General features: G+C 38.0%; 2 protein-coding genes and 1 non-coding gene across 3 annotated transcripts in view; 1 reads left to right on the forward strand and 2 right to left on the reverse strand.

Moving 5' to 3' along the window:
• axin1 (axin 1) overlaps window positions 1–1,778 on the reverse strand; it is a 34,200-nt gene extending 32,422 nt beyond the window's left edge. The window contains exons 1-2 of the mRNA XM_059347703.1: window positions 1,129–1,778; window positions 557–735 (exon numbers count right to left, since the gene is read on the reverse strand). The gene's annotated coding sequence lies outside the window, so the exon portion shown is untranslated. The remainder of the gene's footprint in view (window positions 1–556; window positions 736–1,128) is intronic.
• Window positions 1,779–6,940: 5,162 nt separating this feature from the next.
• Window positions 6,941–7,012, forward strand: trnat-cgu (transfer RNA threonine (anticodon CGU)). The gene has a single exon. It is a non-coding gene; the product is annotated as a tRNA-Thr (tRNA).
• A 7,330-nt stretch (window positions 7,013–14,342) lies between these two features.
• On the reverse strand, window positions 14,343–17,930 carry pla2g10 (phospholipase A2 group X). The gene is made up of 4 exons (XM_059348888.1): window positions 17,831–17,930; window positions 16,210–16,378; window positions 15,456–15,562; window positions 14,343–14,491 (listed from the first exon to the last, which is right to left on the reverse strand). Exons 1-4 carry the CDS (start codon window positions 17,865–17,867, stop codon window positions 14,343–14,345), a joined length of 462 nt encoding a protein of 153 aa, XP_059204871.1. The 5' UTR covers window positions 17,868–17,930.
• Window positions 17,931–22,404: the final 4,474 nt, after the last annotated feature.

Genomic DNA, 22,404 nt, shown 5'->3' on the forward strand with positions numbered 1-22,404 from the left:
AAAAAATTATTTCAGCTATCAGGCCTTTGATTTCAACAAGCCTGGTCTCAAAGCACCTCCATGATTGTCCCTGAACGCATCTTTTCCTCAGATGTTCTGATTGATGGGATTTGGAGCTCTCTTTGATTGAGGCCACATCTGTAAAACTACTTGCAAATTTGTATATTTATTTATGACAGATTCTGATGATTTCAACCAACACACTGTTTTGACATTTTCCCCCCATTTCCAGCTGTTCCATCATATGTAACGAAAAACTGACATCTTCCTTTTAAGCAAAGCTCAGCTGGAATTCTTTGATCTCACCAATTGAAATCAAATGTGACCTGAGCAGCCTCGGACTACATTTATAAGTGTAAGCAGACTGTCTGTCTGCATTCATCCAACTACTGCATTTCATTTAAAGTGACACTTCCTTTTTGTTCCTCCTGGTCCCTTTATGCGTTCAAAGCCTGAATGCAAAGGCGTATCTTGTTTACTGTCACTGTTTTGTTCCGCCAAACTCTTTCAATGAACAATAAGAGGAGTTGAATTTCAAAATGGTAGATGCTCTCACCTTCCTCTCCTGCTGTGTGGCTCGTCCGATCTTGTTTCTGTCCGCCATGACTGGGCGCAGTCCCCTGCCTGCCACTCTGCAATACTTTCTCATTCTCATGAACCTGTTTCTGATTCTTACTAGTGTGTTGCTGAAAGATGAGCATCTTTACTTTATATTGCAGCTTCAGCCGTGCGACCCTATTGGAGGAAACAAGGACCAGATGATTGTCTGCACAATCATATTGTAGCTATGGTAACAGACCCAACAGGCATGAGTGATGTGCGCCTAATTGCTCCGTACACATTAAGCAACAGAAAAAAGAGAAACATAAATTAAGCAGTGTTGTGTCGGATCATATTGGTTTCTCAGACATTACACATTTCCGCCCCAAAGGCTTTTCAAAGAACTGCATCACAAAGTGATATTTTATTAATACTTATCATCTATCTGCTGTATGAAGTTGTGAAAATAGCCGAGTAAATGAGGAGATGAAGGCAAAGAAAGGAGGAGAAAAATGGATGAAAAGAAATTGTTGAAAAGAGGGGGAGAGATAATATTGCCTTTGTTACGTAGCTTCATCAGCTGCTTACCTTTCAAATGAATTTCACACTTGCATGTCTGGTTGTAGCCAGGGTCAGATCCAGCATACCCTTCTCACAATGACCAATTTTCTCCTCACACTGCACCAGCAAAGACCCACGGTGTTGGCTGCCACTTGCATTTGTCTGGAATGTGATGTATTTAAACACATTTTATTTCTAGACTTGAACTTGTCAGTGTTCTTTACAAACATGCAGGTGAGTTAATATAAAAATGTATATATTTGGACAATATAAAACAAGCTTCAAAAGCCTAGCAGGAGTGAGATCATAATAGATTGCAAGATGACAACTACGAAGGGCTGATATTCTATTCAGACAAATGTTTCTAGCTTTAGCCCTTATCACAGCAGACATCTTGACTTGTCATAGTATGAGAAGCACACGTTTAACTGTGGTTTTGTTATTTAAATGTCCCAGTAAGGCATAAGGAACCAGCATGCAAAATACAGCACCTTGAAACTTAATAAGTTATATGGAATTCAGTCGTCATTTTTATTATTTACTCATGTGCTTTACAAACAGTGACAAAAATCAAAAATGAAATGAAAAGTCAAAAATGAATCTTAAAAATCATTATTTTTTACAGATCATAGCTTCAGCTCATCACAACATATCCTGTAGCAACTTCCTACAACAGAATAATATATATAATATATTTAAATATATTATAGTTCGTAGTAAGTTTAAGATGAGGTGTTATGTTTACCTCAAGGTGGTCCAAGAAAATGGTTCAGTTTTCTCCCACATTAAAAAAATTCCTAACCAAAATCTCAAGATGAAGCGATGCTAATGTTAGCATTTGGCTAACATCAGCAATATCTTTCATATTGCTATTGCGCAAAAACATCAGTCTTTTAACTTTCTTAAATAGTCTATCACAAGGTCTGTGCTTGTTACAATCATAGTTTGTCTGGTTGTCAGTACCGTGTTCTTTAGTTATTGTGGTGAGACTTTTAAAAAGAACAAGTTGACGATGTCATTGTAACTGTAATAGCTGACCGTTAGCTGTAATGTTACTCATTAGGCAACAGAACTGAGCTTACGTTAACTTAAGCTAATTAAGGCTAACTGATCAGTATCAAATACAGAAACCACATTAACAACAGTAGGCTATACTCTTTACAAAATGATTAACAGCATGAGTGAGTTTGACATTTTTGGGATAATTCAGGTTTTTTTGCCGAAAGAAAAATTTATACTGCTTTTGTGATGAGGTTAACTATAGAGGTTAACTAATAGCTACCTAACGTTGTTACTGTAAGTTTATATATATATATATATATACAGGGCTTGCAGACCCGGAAATCCGGCTCGGGATTTTTTTTGGTGTTTTTTTTTGTTTTGTTTTTTTAAATCATGTTTTAAAAAAACTGACAAAAAAACCCCACCAGATCTGGATATGACTGGGGAGGGCAGCATCACGGTGGATAGCTTCTGCTAACGAGCCGCCGTTAGCAGCAGTTAGCGGCAGTTAGCTCTGTAGCAGTACAGTGTGTATGTGCTAACAGGCTAACAGTTAGCTCTGTAGCAGTACAGTGTGTATGTGCTAACAGGCTAACAGTTAGCTCTGTAGCAGTACAGTGTGTATGTGCTGCTGCTGCAGGATGTGTTCACTTAGCGATCTGTTTGTTTACAACAAGCACCGGACACTGTGCGCAGTTAGCGATGCCGTTAATTCACGATCACTATGTTCATGATCAGCGGAGACACTGTGCACAATAATTAGCCATGCTGCTTTGTTTATGATCATTTTCTGTGCACAGTTAGCGACGGCGAAAACCACAAGTCACCTCCAGAGTTTCTAAATCGCTCCACTTGTTGTGGAGACACGCAGAGTGAGCGGACATGAGACTTTCCCGGTGGTAGTCGAAACACGGCTATACGGTCCGTGCGTGCGCTCTCCCACATGTCAACCTTACTGGGGATTTCCACCGGGCGTGGAACGGCTCCGCCGCGGGTTTGCTCCGTCCTCTGCCCGGCGTCAGTTTCCACCGGGCGCGTAACGGCAGCGTAGCGAGCCAGAGCCACGCGAGACAACGAGAACACGCGATAATCCTGAACGTACGGGAGACCTCGAGATCCCGTGATAAACTGTGTATAAGGTAAACAACAACAACAACAAACAGCTTACTTTGCTTCTCCGACGATGAACTGCGTATTTTTTTTTTTGAAGGGAGCTAAATTTGTGACAGGATTTATATATATATATATATATATATATATAGCCTATATATATAAACTTACAGACTCAATATATTGTTTGGTTTCATTTTCAAAGAGAAGAAAGAGAGGTTTTTGATTAACGTAACGACATTTATGGATAACTGTATCATGAGATTGATAATACAGTATTGTTTTTCTTTTATATAATAATACAGTATTTTTTTTTGTTTTTCTTTTGCAAAAGGAAAGTCAGTGAAACCAAACAGTATATGTTCAAAGCACAGGGACAAATGAGGTTCAATTGAAAAATAAATCAGGTTACAAACTAACCCTAACCCTTCCCATAACTTAGTTGAGAAAGGGCAAGACCAAAATAAATGAAAGTTCTTACTGTAAGTTACTAAAGCTGTGGGCGAAAGACTGGAAACAGGAAACGGCTAGCCTGACTCTCTCCCAAAGGTCAGATCATCCGCTTTCCAGCACCTATAAAGCATCTTAATGTACATGTTGTGCCTCATTTTATGTTTCTAAACTGTACAAAATCTGAGCAAAAACGACAAACAGTAGTTACACTTAATTTCTTGGCCAGTATAATTTGCTCGGCAACCTGTGAGTCCCCAAGTTAAATTAGTTAGTGGACTGTAAAAATTCTAACTAGTGTTAGAAAAATTGCATGAGGAAACCTTGAAAATTGATAATCTGTCACCAACAGAAAAAACCTCACCATTTTTCTGCGCAGTTCGTTGATGGGGAAATGAAGAGCTGGAGACGTCCAAGTTCTCAGTTTAACAAAGTTTTATTACAATACGTCAAAAAACGTGCACTTTACAGAGAATCTCCGGGTTCAAAAACTAATGTCCCTGAATACAAACAGACGTGTTTCAGTTCGTGAAGTCTGAACCACGACTCTCTCCCTGAACCCATTAAAATACTAACATTTGTTTACAAAACATGCTGGTCGATTTCCTCCAGGAAGTTCCGCCCTCCTCACTGGCCGATTCGCCAGTCCCAATTAACACAACGGCACGTCATGCCAGCTGGGCATACGATCTTGTTGCCCCGGACAAGGCCATCCTGGCCTCTTCTCCAGGACATTCAACAAAACCCTCCTGCCTTGTTATGTATAACAAAGATATTATGTCATACAGAGCCAAAGGATTTTCACTGTCTCACATAGATTCTAAAAGTCTAAAAAATATGAAACAGACAATGAAATATATGTAGTCAAAGTTTCTAAACCAAAATTAACACACAAACATAATCATTGTATCAAAATCATATTGTCTGACTTAATATAAATGCATAGAGATATTTACCAAGGCTGACCTGATGCACATGTATGCACAGAGACAGACACAGAGTCAGACAACAGAGACAGACACAGGGACAGACACCAGGAAGTCAAACAACAGAGAAGCAGAAATAAAGCATAAAATAATTTACAAATATAGAAAATAATCAATTATTTTAACACTAGGGTAGCACCTATAGAGTATTTGCTGCAATTTAAAATTAAAGTAGACAATTTTACACAAAACATATACACAGTTGCTCATTTACTTTGAGCCATAGACTGTATAAAATATTTTGGTTAGCATGTTTAACACTCAATAGCCACACCTAAGGTGACAGTGCTGACATGCTTATAGATTTATAAAGCAGCCAGACGAGGCTTGTTAGATTAGTGCAGCATATCATTTTGCTCATTTTGCAGGTCAGATATCAGATTTCATACACAGAAAATTTACTTGAGTCTCACTCTTGTTTACATAAGAAAAGAGCAAGCTCTCTACAGGAAAAAAGTGTGTCTGTTAAACAAAATAAATATATAAATATTCTCACGATTCAGGGCACAGGGGTATTCCTGCACCAGCACAGCAAAAATAAGATGATTTTTCAAAGCATTAGACTGATAAATAATTAAATAGATTGCTACAGTAATACTTCATATTCTCTCAGGGAGTGAGCTGCTTGGCGTTCCCCACATGAACAAAAAAAATCCCCAGATCCATGTGATCTCTGACTCGAACATATTGTATCTCTCAGGTTGTAATGTTGCAGGGGTTTACGATAGAAAAAAAAGAAAGAATCAAATCCATGTGACATTATGATATAAACTATAAGCACCTCCAGATTTACAGCGGGATGCTTTCCCTGTTTAATCATCGATGGTATAGTAAATGCTTTTAAGACGGTTACATTTAGCTCGATAAAGCTTCATCTTAAGGGCACAGAAATTATAAATGGTACAGATAGAAAATAAATATTCAGAAGGATTACAGCTCAACATTCAGCATTCACATTTATCTAAAAAAAAAAACGTGGGACTTGAAGATATAGTATATATCTGTAAACAACTGGAGCAAAGAAGTATGGCTGGACTTTTAGAGAAACGGTCACATTTCAAGGTGCTCTGTTTATTCAAGAGAAGCCCCCTCTTCTGGTCCATGTGCTGACGCCTTGCTATAAGCAGGTCAAGGTGAACACTCCACATCTGTGATTTTCACTGCTAACTCATTCCCAATGGAAATGAGTCTTATTCATTTTTCAAACAGCCTCTAGGATATCTGATCCCCCCCACCCACCCCCAAAAAAGGGGAAAAAAGCCCCTCAGGCAAGCATTCATCTTTGATGTTTTGAAAAGAAAGACAGTGAAAAGCTGCAGTCTGCTTCATGCATATTGTATTGCTGAGAGAAGAATTACAAGCAGGCTACTGGTTCTCATAGTTATTAGCTATGCAAGCTCAATCTCAGTCTCAGTCTGTTCAATGCTGATTCAGAACAATATATCTTGACAGTACTGCACAGATTGCCCTCAAATTTAGTTTGGATATTAATGAAGATGATTGTGGTGACCCCTTGACCTTTTCTCTAGCACCAAAATGAAATGTCAAAATGTCCCCTTGACCAAACGATGACATTGTATTTTTTTTTTTGATTGTTGTCATACGTTATTGAGGGATGGTCATTTCACTGCAGTGGTTAAGTCCTCTGATCTTTTCCTCCACTAAATTACCACCCAATTTAAGCTCCCAAGGAGGTGAAGTCTTAACCAAACTCTCAGCATTGCATTCTTCTGTTTTGTAGCATGTGCAGTTGGCTGTAGTGTGAAATTTGCTGAGAATAATGGAGCAACACTGCATCTAAGATTTCAAAAACAGCACAATGGCATATTCTTTCCGTCCTATACATTTCCATTGTGGGTGTCATTACAGCTGCAATGTAATCTACACTGTTTTTCGATAGGTTAATGCAGGTCGTGTGAATCGGCTGTAGCGACTGCAGCAGACTATAAAGAGACAAGCCCTCACCTTCTTTGTGCTTCTTTGTTGTTAACACTGCAAGAAGGAGAGCAGAGACCTCTGCTTGCTGAAATCCGCTAAGACAGACACATGCTGTTCACACATGGAAGATAACAGCCTCACCTTGTGGCCGAATTGCAGCAATACATTTTTATACAGGTAGTGTAGCTCTTGTGGTTCATGTTTGTGTTGGAGGGAGGAAGACGAGCAGCGGCAGTATATGAAGGACAACAGAAAGCCTACCGCAATTTACTAAAACAATCATCCATAAACGCCAAGAACGATAGCGAACATAGAGACTCTATAAAAAGTATCACGACGAAAATTTCAGCGCAGGCGCGGTGGCCAAGTGGTAAGGCGTCGGTCTCGTAAACCGAAGATCGCGGGTTCGAACCCCGTCCGTGCCTTTTGACAGGCAGTAGTGTAAGGTCTGTTCTGTAAGGTAACAATGATAACAATAACACTGAAATCACAGCTTATAAATGTGTCTACTACCTCTGCATGCGAAACTACGCCCTTGCGGATTGTGTGCTTAGTTTCGGCACAAAAATCAGGGACCCAAACATTGCCTACAAATTATTATTTTAATGCTTTTTTATTTTATTTCATTCATGTTTTACTTGATGGCATATATGCATACATTTTTACTCACTTGTCCACAGTGTACGTAGTCACTCAGCCATTTATATCCTCATCAAATAAGTCCAGCCTACAATATAGTAAAAGCAAGGAGTTTGGTAAGAGTTTAGTAAGAATGTAGGTTTTACATGTGGATTGATTTTTGGCAAGTGTATGCTACTTACCAAATTAACATTTCCTCATTTTGTTGTTTTACCTATTATGTTTGTACTTATATCCAATAAATAATCTTTTTATTATTATTATTATTATTCATGTTGAAAAGGACATTTTAGACATCTAGGTGAGGTTTTGGATAGTTCTGGCAGACAAAAGGTACTGCTTACAATTAGCCTTGTAAAACCTTTTAGCTGTCAGCGTGAAATTTGTGGACATGTGAGGGAACGTTAAATTATTCTATATTTTTGTAAAGATTATAACATATAGTATACATTAAAGATAAGTTTATAAAATCTGGTGAAATATGCCAAAAGCTGCTACTGAGAAAGTAGTTATTTCAAGTGGGATGACAATCAAAAAGAGAAAAATGGATTTGATTAACATTTAACTAAATGTAATTAAATAAAATGTGTTTTCACATCACATTGTGACAGCGTCACTATAATCACGCATACACAGCTGACACTGCTAAGACAAGTACAGTTTCCTGGGTAACGCTCCATGTTTGAGCATCAGTGATTCATATCTGGCTCAGTGCGCAGTGTATCATCACGTTCCATCTGTTGAAGTGACCCTTTGTAAACTGCTGCATGATGATTGGAAGGAAACAACTGGAAGCTGTTACCAAGGTTTTAGAAAAACCTTAATCAGCAGCATCCACAGCACGTCACTGGTGGATAATGTCAAACTGTCGATCCACAAACAATCCACTGTGAGATGAAATCCTGCATTTATCACACAAATCAGTACCTAGTGCACTGAAAATAAGATCCAGATGGTAAAATTGCCGGTTCTGATGTTTATTTATCGTGACAGTGCAAAAGGATATTGTCCTTTATGACAAATACGACCGCTCTAACCATGTAAACAAACAGATCTTTTCACATAAGCACAAACAATAACTCATGCAATCAAGGCTATTGTGATTGACATATGAGTAAGCTCATGCTGCAAAGCCAGGAACTCTTTTCATTCTACAATAAATAAATGAAACGAAGGTGAGGAAATCTAACCACTTTATTTGTTCATGTTTTTTTCTTCCCCAGTAGGATTTGCTGCCATTTCATTTTCATTTTCTGACGACTTGACAAATATTTTTTTATCTTTAAAAATCTTCAGTTTTAGTTGGTCCAACAGATCTAGAGATAGTTTAAATTGGAGAAGAATGTCATCTCAAAAAAAAAAAAACCTATGTAAGCATATGACACATTGGTGGAAAGACTATGTCTCATGCCATTTCCTGCAACAAGATTGGAAAAGCAATTATCAGGACCTTTCTACATAGTTTCACTTTTCACAGCTGCTATTTAAAGTCAAGCTATAGAGATAGAATAAGGGTCTGCATTCATTATGTCTTAATCATCGAACCTTTACTGCCCTTTGTGTTTTTATTGCATGGGTAGGGTATGTGTGGTGCATATATCTTTACTGTCTCTCTCCCTTCTGCAAGCTTGTTAAAAATACAAAATAGAAATAGGAGCTGTGCTTCCAATTAGAAATCAACACAATGCAGAAAATGTGCAGTCCTAAGCAGAACAACATGTACCTGAAAGCTTGAGCTAATTGGCCACATGGGGTCACTACAAGCAAAAGTTTACACTTTTACACCTGAGTCTTCGCTGCATATATTTGATGCTGTTTGGCCATTTGTCTTACATTTCTCATCCTTTTCTGACTGAAAAAGTAATGAAAATTCACCTCCCTGGTGGAATCGAAATGATTTATGATGCCTACATCATTCTGCATGTAAATAAATAAATACACTTTATTTGTATATCCCCCTTCGTACAGGAAATGCAGCACAAAATGCTTTAGAAGGAAATTACATGACAAACAAACTCGTGATATGAAAATAATATGAAAATAGAATACATAGAATGCATTCATGGGTAATAAAACACACAAAAAAAATTATAAAAAAAGTACAGGCCAAGATATGTTATATTGCTATGTCAGCATATCTATTTCCCTTCTAAACTTTTTCTTTGATTATTAGTATACTTGTAAATATTGCTTTCAACTCATATTATGCCCCGCCCCCCAACCCACACACACACACACACACCTTGAAATGTTCATAGAATATTTATAGATAAAATTGCATGCTTTATTTGTGCAATTCTGCGTACATTTAAATATAAATGACTAGGCCACCTGTAAATGTAGGCAGAGGAAACATCTTCAAAGAAAAAAAAAAACAAGGGAGGCTAAAATAGGAGGAGGAGGAGGACAAAAGAGTCTGTAGTGTGCAGTATATATTGGCAGCGGGTTCAGGTCTGCTGTTGGCTGCACACACATTGATTTCCTTGTTTGTGTGGGCAGTCGTACTCTGAACTCAGCATGGATTTTTTCACAGCAAATGCAAGGTATTGTAGGACATCAGAATTGTGTATTCATCAGCATTCAAGTTGTTCTTTATGAATAAATAAACTCAGTACACTCGTAGATAGATGAACAGATAATGTGAGCAGGCTTGGAGACTATACATAATTTGCCTGAAAATGGCAGGCCAAACAGGCACACAGATCCTCTGCTGGTAAGAAGTCATACTTTGTTCTGCACATGGTTGTTATTGTTTATGTTTTGAGCTGTTTAAGCCAAGACTACATTGTGTGCCATCTGGCTCTCGACTGGGGAGCCAAACAGTTGATTAAAGAACGCAATTAGCGTGGAACAGGCTCTGTCAGCTCACCCGGCAGGGATTAAAGAATGTGCTCATTCATTGTGACAGCCACGCTGTCGTGCATATGTTGGATCGGCATTTATTCAATCACAGGATTTCCTCAAAAGTGCCACACTGCTCCAGAAATGCTAATATGAGGTCAGTTTTTAACCAGGATTTGTGTGTGAGATGCAGCCATTGTGAACTTTTACAACTTTTGAGAGAGTCCAGTGCCATGTAGGTGCAGACAAGATGCAGACACAGACTGTGTAATGATGGCACTTGGCGAAAGAATGCAAGACAAGTGAGAGATCATCAACAAAGTCAAGAGCTGAAATCCTTGAAAAGCCACTCGTAGACAGCAGGGACAGGAGAGAGGAGCATGCTGCCAAAAAAACACTCCTGAGGAAAATCCTCATCAACCTTCACAGGCAGCAGGGAAAAGAAAGGACCAGGATTCAGGCTGCTTTCATCCAGAGTCCCATGAGACAGCTTCCTGGGCAGAGTGGAATCAGAAAAACCTTGTTTGATGCAGGGAAACGTTCTGAGATTCAGAATTTCACTAATTATACTGGCAATTTATTACCCCCCAGCAGCTCAGATGAATAAAACTGTGCCCTGTTTCCCCTCTGCAAACCTCAAATGATACTTTTGTGACTTTTAAGATCAAAATAGTTTTGCTTGAGAAAGCACAGTTGCCTTACACCATCAGAAGAAGGTACTGAAACTGTGAAGCAATTTTTCACTTTCTGATCTCATGAATTCAAACAGCTGCTGTACTCACTCATTCTGCATGAAAAAAAGTATGTATGCTTATATATAAGAAGTATGCTTATATAACACAGATGTCTACATCTAAAGTCTTTCATTAAACACATGGCATATAATTTTTAGCCTTAATTGCAGTACCATTCAGTTTTTCTTTTCATTTGCACAGATTGGAGGTAGAACAACATGCACAAACAGACTTCAAGCCTCTAGGATGACTTCCACAACTTCAGAGCTCATACCCGCTGAAGGTCGGACACAATCAGGCAAGTGTTTGTGGGCTATGACCCAGATACTTATTTCCAGTCCTGGACTCACACACCAAGGCATCATCTCCCATTTCAGTCCACACTTCCGAGCGGTGCGCTTGTTCAACAAAGGAACTGTGTTTTCCGTGTGAAGTCACAATTGATGAGTGTAAAAGCTCAGCAACATCTGGGAGGGCTGTGTTTACTGAGATTAGAGCTGTGGTGGTGATACTGTTTACTGGGTGTCAGAGGAGAAATTAAGGTTTTGACTTGACAGCGGGACTTTCACCAATTATGAAGGAGGTTCCGAAGCCAAACCCAAAGCCAAACGTGGTGGACCAAAATACCAAAATAGAGTCATTTACTGCCTGTAAAACATTCACACCCACAGGCAATAACAGGTTGCTAGAAACTTCTAAATAAAATCTCATTTATTTTTATCTTTTTTTGTTGTTTTTGTTTTTCCTTTACAAATCTGAGTGATCACTATTAAATGCAAACTCTCTTCATGTTCAGGCATGTACCTATATATGCTTTTTTGCTTATACGACACAGTGCTTTACGTTCAGTATTTGTGAATATGGCACCATCTGCAGGCCAATTTCTAGAATTCACATTTTACAAGTCAGACCTGCTGGTTTGACAGCTCTGAGTGTGTTCCAATATCCATATTACCATACTATTTACTATGGCATAAAAATATTAAGTCTGTCCCAATGCACGTTTTGCAGTATTCAAGCCAGCAGTGCAGCATTTATGAGCAAAAGTGTCAAAGATCAAGGCGCTTTCTTGCTAAAAAGTATATATATATGTATATGTATACTGCATGCAGCAGCATTTCCTTTGTAAGGGCAGATACAGGATTCATTACAGTACTAAAAATAACATGTATATGATTTGGAACACACTATTTCTTTTTCCATAAAGGTATCCCAGCAGTCAGTTAAAGATGTGAAATGCTTCTCTTTCAGTACTGCAATGAAAACAGCAAACTGTGAAACATCAAATGAGATCACCCATGTCAACATGTGAAGGGTGAGATATGAGATCAGCTAATATTAGTTAAGTGACTCATATTGTAGACTACAGAGGCGGGACCAAGTCATTGTTTTGCAAGTCCCAAGTAAGTCTCAAGTCTTTGCCCTCAAGTTCTGAGTCAAGACAGGCAAGTCCCGAGTCAATTCCGAAGTCAAGACTGACAAGTATCAAGTCAAGTCCCAAGTCCAGCGGTTTGAGTTTTGAGTCCTTTCGAGTCCTTTTAACCACAGGGTAATAATATATTTACACAGATCATGTATGCTTTTAAATCTGTTTTTATTAATTAAAACAAGTGCAGTTGAAATTGCAGAAAAAAAGTGCTGGCAATTGCACTTCCTATTTGCACTATTAACCATTTTTCGTCATTTTTAACATTTAACTCATATTTTGAAAGAATATTCTTAATTTTAAATACATCTGTAATAACAAGTGCAACTGTAATTATTAGTTCAAAAGTGCTAACTTCTTACTTCCATACCAATGATGCCATATTGCATTTAACTAGTTCCACAGCAGCTCACAAACAATGAAAGATACAGAGCTTTAAAAACATATTTTTTTAATCTTTGGGTATGGGGGAAAGTAGCAAGTCTTCTCAAGTCAAAAGCCTCAAGTCCAAGTGAAGTCACGAGTCATTGATGTTAAAGTCCAAGTCGAGTTACATGACTTGGACTCGAGTCAGGCTCGAGTCCAAGTCATGTGACTCAAGTCCACACCTCTGGTAGACTACACATGAAAGTTCCTTTAAGCACAACAGTCTGTAACCATATTGTGATCCTATCAAAGCCTTAACCCATAAGAATCCATGGTGACACCCGTGTAACAAACACTTTAAATCTTCTACAATCTCCCATATACAGCTTTATGCTTGATCTTAAATCATTAAATGGCTAAGTTTAAACCCATTTAACAATTCTAATCCGTTAATAGGGTGTCCTGCATTGCATTTAACTTGCTCTCACCATATTTCCTGAACAAATTGAAGTCACAATTTTGATATATGTTATGGAGATGCAAACAAAAAGGCACATGGTTATTTATTCTTATTTTGTTACTTAAAAACAAATCTGAAAAATAATTTGTTGTTAAACAGCACTATTAATGTCACAATTTTGATAAATGTTGTGGAGATGCGAAGAAAAAGGCAAATTTGTGTCTCTGTAAGCAGAACATGTGTCTTAATGCCATAAACACCCAATGTATCGTATATGTTACATCACAGATCTTTGACATTTAGGGGTAGAATTTTTATTTAAAACATCATAAATGTGTTCTATGTGGTTCACTTGGTCTGTGGTATATCCCCCATAATTTTTCTTTAAGTATTACTGGGTCTGGGTTCTTATGGGTTAAAAGGAAATTAACACATAAGACTTTTCCCACATTTTTTTTTTTTTTGCAATCACGTTTTCCAGTGTGTTACAGCAGACTTTAAAATAGAAAAGCAGGGAAACCTTAGTTTTCCTATTAGTGCACAGAGTTTCCAAAAAGCCTTTTTTTTTAAAAAACTCCAATGAATGAAGTATAGTCACGAACAAACCAAAGACAGGGTGTCAACTTCAGAGTTATAAGTCAGGCAACGCCCTGCACAGTAGGTCAACAAATAAAAGTGCTGTTGTAAGGACTGGCTATCTGATCTCTCTCACAGAGTCTTGACTGTGTTCCAACAAAGGAATGCTCAAGTTTCATTATGCAGCTGTAATCTCTAGTACCTTCCAGGTAGACACTGTGTGTGTGTGTGTGTGTGTGTGTGTGTGTGTGTGTGTGTGTGTGTGTGTGTGTGTGTAGATGTGTCTGTGTGAATATGTAGGTGTTCATTCACTGTAAACTCTTTTAATAGTAGTTTTGTCTTTTATTATAACAACATATTTGATATAAAGGTGGCTGCAAAAACACACCAGTTTTACTCTTCACACACCTCATCATGTGCTTTCATAATACAAATAAGTAGCTGTACATGGAATCCAAAGCCTAAAAAAAAAACAGTGATGGGGAATTTTCTGTTTCTGCAGCACCAGCATGGTTCAGGGAGTCGTTACCAGCAATAACCGGCATATGACAGCCAACTCACATGCACACCCCCTCCCACCCCTCACACACACACACACACACACACACACACACACACACACACACACACACACACACACAATTTCAGCCAAATAAGAGGCATAAGTGACATTTTATATTTACAGAAGGTACACAGGACCTGTATTTATTGTGTCAGTAAATGGTACACATCGGATGTACATCACCACAGGCGACATCTGGCCAAAAGGCATATTTTTGGTTGTAAGGTGCTTTACTCAAGCATTTAGCAGCGTTTCTGTCACACTTGCACAGCAGCTTTTCACATTTGTCGTCCAAATCATCTGCAATAAAGAACATAAATGTCTTCTCAGTGACAAGCTGAAAAGAGGATTTTTCTCATTAACATTGTGTAGTTTGTGAATACTTGTTCTAATGCTTGCACAGTCATGGTTGTTAGTCTTTCAAACAAGTCTTGCTTGATTCATGGTTTATTTGGTGAGGTTTCCGTTAAAATGAGAGAAATCTGGCTACTGAAGAGTAATTGTGCATATTATTAATTCATTTTTCTATCAAAGCATTGGTTTCCAGCCTTTTTAGACTTGGGGAACTCAGGCTACCACTTATGGATATTTTAAAATTTTTCATACAGTTAAAGTGTCAATATGAAAATTCTGCTACTACGAGGCCTCCTCGGAGTGAAGCTGAATGTTTCAACCACATAACCATGATTTTTAGCTAACTATATCAACCGTTCAATCAATCAATTAACATTACTTGTGCTTAATTATTATAATAATAATCATTTTTCAGTTATTATTAGTTTTAGCAAACCGTCTATCCATTAATGATTCATTAAGCTGACTACTTTAATTATTTATTGAAGATGTTTAGCTGTTTAAATCCATTACATTAAGCTCATTTTTTAACTGTTTAGTCAAGGCCTACCTCTGGCTAGGGATCACTGATTTAAAAAATATCATTAACCTTCTATTTTTGGTCCTTAGATGTGTAACCATCATTAAGCTTGTTGCTATTTATGTACAGAAATACTGTGGTTCACGTGGGCTTAAAATACCAATAAATGTGTTTTAAACATCCTGTCGTTCCCCTTCATTTAGCTGCCTGCTTGATGTTTTCATAAACCCCATGGATATTTGTGGATCACACACAGCCTGCTCTGTTTCTCGCTTACCCATAATGGTGTCTTACATGGAACACCAAGCATCAAATTTACATGTGCAACCAGCTGTCTTACTTTCAAAATAACCAAATATTGTGCATAAATAAGAATTAAAAATGAAATACCACATTCAGCTTTCCTGTCCTCACACTTCCAGCGATACTTGGCTGTCTTGGTATAGCAGCCGAGTTGTTCTGCATCTCCATAACAGCAATCATGTCTGTGGCAACACCTACAGAGAGATTAACAACATGATGAATGTTTTATTTGGAAGGCTGAACTCTAGTCTACACAAGGCAGGGTCAAAAAAGCAGTAGGTGGGTCGTCAGAGCACTGTGGTTTGAATCCTACCGCGGCTATTTTAAAGGCAGGGCAGGATCGCCACATGACTTTTCACAACAGATAGTTAGCAGTTGACTGGTTTGAGGGGGTTCGATGTCTTGCGGCGAAGAAGGAAAAGAAGGAGACGGCAATTAGGATTTGGGTGTGGAATTTTGGGCCTATTTTGAAGCACCCATTGGAGCATGTGAGTAGGCCGAATTTGGACATCATTCCCCGCTTCCATCCCATCACACAGCATTTGTGGTTCAGTCGACTCATTCGGAAACGGAAACTGTGTGTGTGTGAGGAGGATGGAGGGTGCCTGAAAGGGGGAGTTAATGTGTATGCATGACCCATGGAGTGAAGGGCTAAACATCACCATTGCATGCTGAATTACATCCTTTGCATCACCTAATGTATAGGTTGTCTATATACTGTATAGTGTCAGCTGAATGTTTACATTTTGGTACACACTATCATCATGTGTCCTTATTCTTAAAAATAAAAACAGACTTGACAGTGTTCTTGAGAAGACTCTGATTAAAGTTGGTGCCTCACCAGTCTGCCTTGTCTCTGGGCCAGCCTTGACCACCCAGTCCACAGTAGCATCCATACCCTATGTAAGATAAGGCAGATCTCCCGGTGCTGCATTTGATAGTTCCAGCCAACTCCAGTAACCCTCGTTTTGCCCGCTGGGACCTGTGTGTTGCCACAGAGGCCGCAGCCACTGCGAAGGGAAATAAAGAACCAGAGAGGAACAAACTCATATCTTTCCTTGTCAACAAGCCTCCGTTTCTTTACATGCATTGTTGAGTGTAAAATGATCTATCTGCAAAGGTTTTTTGTCCACCCTCTACACTTCAATTACAAGTTTAGGTCGACCTGTAATGCAGCTGCAGTATATATCATACTGTCAACGTGAAGGTTATAATGTTCAGCTGGTGATTCAACTGTTTAAGAGAGGTGTTGATTCAACTTTATGATCATTTTGGAGGATGAGGATGTACTGTGTTGAACCGAATTGCATTATAGAGGTGTTTCTATTTTTCTATTTTAATTTGTCGAGCATATTTATGTCAAAGAGGGCAGGTTAAATAGCCTCACTAAAACTCCTTCATCAAAAACTGAACATTATAATTTATAAAGTAAGGATTTGTTGCAGGACTGTTAAACATTAGTGTATTACTGAATGGACTGCACAGACCCAGGGGGCTCAATGGGTCATGGGGTCCCTGGACCAAAGCTTTAGTTTGAAGTGACTGTTAACATTTCTTATTAAAATCAACCAAACAGCCACAGAGACTCTCAAAATTACAACACATGTACACAATGACAAAGAGTAAAAAAAATGGTTACAAAAGACACAAAATGACAACAAACAGAAGAAAATGTGATGACAAACAGACAGAATTACTACAAAGAGACACACAATCACTACTGGGAGACATAAAATGACCATAATGAGATGCAAAAAGGTGCAAAATTAGTTAAATACACATCTTTTTCTCTCTATTTCTGCCATCTGTCCAAACTTGACCTTTTCTTCCCCAATCTTTGTATAGAACAGCCTTCACAGTGTGTCAAATAAAGTGTCAACTTGTTAAAAAAAAATCGTCCATATGTAGTTGCAGTATCACTCTGGTGCAGGCTTTTTACATGTTAGTGCCCACGCACCTATTGTCTTTTCCATAGTTTATTCATTCCTACTAAACTCGTAAAGTGTATACATAAAAAATCCATTTCTAAGTGGCTCCAGAATCTATTAAATCTACTGTAGAAAGGTACATACATTTAGTACATTTTAGTCTGTTTCTTCACATGTCTGTGTTTCTGCACAGTGCAACAGTAAATAGGACTCAGAGGATTGACTTTATACTTACTCACATTTCACACCTCATGAACACCAGAAAGCTTTACTCTGCCTCTGTCTGAACACCTCAACCAAACTCAGATTTGATATAATTGGAAGGTAGAAAATGTTGTTGTTCATAATCATTTTAGTTTGCTTGCACTTGCTCCTTAGAATAACACTTTCACTGAATCACTCTGCATATGTAAACAGAGGCACTTTCCCTCAAGGCTGCTACCTGAACTCCCTCTGTGTCCTGAAAACAACTTTTCAAGTCTCAGCACTTCATCACTAGTTAGAGCTCCAAAGCAGAGTAAATAATCACCTTACCAGATAACAGCAGAAGTATCCGGTAAAACGGCGTCATGGCATGCAACAGGCAAGTGAACTTGACACCAAGCGTGCTTCACTTACACTCAGTGACTGAAGCATTCAGCGGAGAGCTTTTTATGGGTTGTTTGAATAATCTCCTGAGCATCACCATTGGCTGGAGACTACCCCAGGGTTTGTTAAACACTATGCCCTCTAGAGGAAATGGGCTGCAGGTTGTTTTTACTGCTTCTCCTCTGCCTAATCGGAGCGGTGTGTCTGTGTTCCCTACTGCAAAAATGTGTTCTACCAGGTAAAAAGGAATACACATTTGGGATCTATATGAAAATCTAATAAATATAAAAGCCTATTTGTTAGATCATTTAAAGGAATAGTGAAGAGGTGGGGTTGTATGAGATACTTATCCATAGTCAGTGTATTACATATAGTAGATTGCAGTTGATGCAATCTAGAGCAGTAGTTCTCAACCTTTTTGAGTCGCGACCCCCAATTTAACATGCATGTTGTCCATGACCCCCAATCACTGAACACAATCTCACACGCACAGTTCAGATCACCCAAAAAGGAAACAAAATGACCAAAAAAAGACACAAATTTACCACAAAATGATCAAAAAAGACACAAAATGAACACAAAAAAAAAGACACAAAATGACCAAAAAAGACACAAAATGACTAAAAAAAGACACAAAATGACCAAAAAAAGGAAACAAAATGACCAAAAAAGACACAAATTGACCACAAAATGATCAAAAAAGACACAAAATGAGCAAAAACAAGACACAAAATGACCAAAAAAGACACAAAATGACTAAAAAAAGACACAAAATGACCAAAAAAAGGAAACAAAATGACCAAAAAAGACACAAATTGACCACAAAATGAGCAAAAAAGACACAAAATGACTTAAAAAAAGACACAAAATGACCAAAAAAAGGAAACAAAATGACCAAAAAAGACACAAATTGACCACAAAATGATAAAAAAAAAGACACAAAATGACCAAAAAAAGACATTAAGTGACCAAAAAGACTAGAACGCATTAACACATGAACACTTTAACACAGTGGAGACAGAGCTGACTTCCAAAATGATTTGGTGACCCCCAGAAATCATCTTGCGACCCCAATTGGGGTCCCGACCCCAAGGTTGAAAATAGCTGATCTAGAGAAGCGGGCAGGAGTACCCGCAAAATAGAGAAGCAATATACTGCTGTTTATGAGGGCAGCAGAAATATGTACTTATCCATCTTTAAAAAGGACCACCCAAGAAAAATCAATATCAGTTGAAGTGACAGCTATATTTAGAATATTTTAGCCGCTTTATCTTGCCGTCACAAGTTGACACAGGCCGAACTGAAGCCGCCATCGATGCTCACTTCAAAGCTACCAGACTCCTTTGACAAAAACTGTTATTTAACCATGCGGGACATCTGATTGCCTTGCTCTTTTTGTTCGTGTGTGACTTTAGAGAATGAAAGTTTAGTATAATTTCATCAAAGTCACACGTCAACTTAAACAAGGCTGTGAAATAGCTCTTACACTGATAATGATTTTGTTAGGTGGCTAAAAGTTTTCACTTCCACCGCAGTGCACTGTCTAGCTTCTATGTCAGTACTCCAATCTGGAGGTGTGCTGACCGCCATCTTCTGGAATGAATATGTACTTCATACAACTCCACTTGAAAAAAGTCCAAACTATCGCTTTAAGACTTTCATATTGTTTTTTTTTTTGTCTAAATGTTATTTTTGCCTTTGCCTTTTAAAATCACAGACTAATTCTGGGATGCTGCACCGATCCCACACCACAGGATTCAAGAAAACAGACTCTTACTGAACAATGTGTTATATAACTGCACAAAAACAGAGTCAAACACTTAAGCCTATATTTTACAGACCAGAGTCACTCTGTCTAGATGATCATTTTAATTCAAGATTTTGTGGTTTGCACGTTAAACTTGGATATACACTACCGGTCAAAAGTTTTAGAACACCCCAATTTTTCCATTTTTTATTGAAATTCAAGCAGTTCAAGTCAAATGAACAGCTTGAAAGGGTACAAAGGTAAGTGGTGAACTGCCAGAGGTAAGTAAAAAAAGGTAAGCTTAACCAAAACTGAAAAATAATGTACATTTCAGAATTATACAAGTAGGCCTTTTTCAGGGAACAAGAAATGGGTTAACAACTTAACTCTATGGAGTCTTGGGCTATTCTGTCCATTTTTGAATTATTTTCAAGTAATTTTGTGTCTTTTTTTGGTCATTTTGTGTCTTTTTTTTAGTCATTTTGTGTCTTTTGGTGTCTTTTTTGGTCATTTTGTGTCTTTTTTTGGTCATTTTGTGTCTTTTGGTGTCTTTTTTTGTCATTTTGTGTCTTTTTTTGGTCATTTTGTGTCTTTTTTTAGTCCTTTAGTCCAACATAAAATGTGATTTTGAATCTTTTTTTTACTTTCAAAACACTATCATGCTCAATAAAGAATTACAGTGCAGTACACTGAGACATTGAACTGCATCATTTTTAATTAAATTCTGGAAAAGTTGGTGTGTTCTAAAACTTTTGACCAGTAGTGTATATATATGTAGTACATATATATATATGTGTGTGTGTGTGTGTGTGTGTGTGTATATATATATATATATTACTTTCTCCCAACAAAAACACCTGGGCGTGCAGATTATGATAATTATACTCTAATAATATAGTTTTCCCTCTATAATCATACCGACTGCACCCGCCTTCTTCTCCTTGTGAATAAACATGTCAGCGGGGTGAATAAAAAAGACCCTCTCTCCATAAAACAAAGTGTTGCTATCATTATTGTCAGTATGATTTAGTGAGCAGCACTCCAAGTGTCTAAGTTTAACAGCTGAGATTGTTTATTTGACAAATTGCAGTCCTGATCTGAGGAAGGCATGAATTGTGTCATATCATTGGGTTTCATCTTTTTATTATGCTTTCTCAAAGTATATTTTCAGCTCTGTCGCACTGGACTCCATTGTCATTCATAATGTGGTAATGTCAGGGAAGCTAAATCATGAAAGACACACGCTTTGGGCTTTGATAACGGGGGACATATTCACAGTGTTTTGTGATTCAGTTCCTCAGCAATGCCTCTGCACAATGTGAGATAAGCGCCTCCTCCTGGCAGTTATTGCAGCTGCCAGGGTGACTGCACTTCATGAGAGGAGACACGTCCCTCGATCCCCTGTATATCTGATTATTTTCAGCTCAACCTATCCATCGCCACAAAACATCCAGTCAACAATTAGATCATATCAAGATGCATACACCTGACTGAAAAGCCTGAATAAGCTGCAAAGGTGCAGTGAACTGTACAGAAAGCAGAAGCAAAAAAAGCTATGGTGTTTAATACTTGCTTTCTTGACATTAGCAGGCTCAGAGTGAGATGATATGTGAATGAGAGTGAGATAGCACAGAAACAAGATTCCAGATATACATATTTCAGATTAAATGAGTAACACTGGACATGTTTCAGCCTGAGAAAACATCCAGAGGATTCTGATGTTGCGTTAAGAACAAACTGAGTGTAAGTTTACAGTCCAGCTGGAAATCTGTGCATGAATTTGTCCTAATTTGGGGAAAGAAAAACAAGTCAGGAAATGATGAAAAGTAAGAAGAAGGCGAGTAGTTGGCTGTCTGCCTCCTCACACAGATCTGGATATACATCTAATGCTCTAACACATAACGTACAGAGCTAATTTGTACATGACAAAATGAAACAGATGCAAATAAAATTTGGAGACTGAAAGAAGATAAAACTCAACTGAATCCAGAAATAAGACGGGGCATGAAAGAAGGATCATTGCTCATCTTATTCTTTATACCAATAAACGTTATAGTCTTATAGCAGTATAGATTGCACAATTTTTATTGCTACATATATTGTTACTGCATTGCATTAATCTGTTTTTGCCCTGTTTTTGTTTCACAAATACTCAATTAAATGTACATATTTTCCAATCCTTGATTAGATTGATATGTGTTTCTTTTAAGAAACACATAATTCTTTTCATTTTAGATTTATACACTTGTTTTTTTATTGCTGATTGGTATATGGAATTGTTTGTTTTATTGTTGATTTTATGTACAGCACTTTGGAGACGTTTGTGTTGTTTAAATGTGCTATACAAATAAAGGGGATTGGATTGATTGGATTGGATTGATTGAAAAATATCAACAACACAATGATTGCATTAGCCAGGTTTTAAAATACATAAATATATGGCTGAAGTTCAATATGAAGCCACTGTAGAATACTGATTGTCCTTTGTCCATTTATTCCTCAAAAACATTTCTATTACCCGGTACAGCTGAACTCCAGTATAACAATAATTAATCAAATAGTGGTTAGAACTCTCGCCTCACAGCAAGAGGGTCGCTGGTTCGACTACCGCCTGTGGCTCTTCTGTGTGGAGTTTGCATGTTCTCCCCGTGTCAGCGTGGGTTCTCTCCAGGTTCTCCGGCTTCCTCCCACAGTCCAAAAACATGCACTAAGTTTTAATTGGTGACTCTAAATTGCCCATAGGTGTGAATGAGAGCGTGATTGTCTGTCTCTA

This window comes from Centropristis striata, chromosome 13 (genome assembly GCF_030273125.1).
Source record: "Centropristis striata isolate RG_2023a ecotype Rhode Island chromosome 13, C.striata_1.0, whole genome shotgun sequence".
NCBI classification, from domain to species: domain Eukaryota; kingdom Metazoa; phylum Chordata; class Actinopteri; order Perciformes; family Serranidae; genus Centropristis; species Centropristis striata.

Bases quoted from the DNA above. Each gene is read 5' to 3' on its own strand.
- pla2g10 (XM_059348888.1), bottom strand. From the start codon at position 17,867: ATGACGCCGTTTTACCGGATACTTCTGCTGTTATCTG. The intron at 15,563-16,209 runs GTGAGGCACCAA...ATCTCTCTGTAG, and splicing joins CCCAGAGACAAGGCAGACTG to GTGTTGCCACAGACATGATT. The intron at 14,492-15,455 runs GTATTTCATTTT...TCTTTATTGCAG, and splicing joins GGACAGGAAAGCTGAATGTG to ATGATTTGGACGACAAATGT.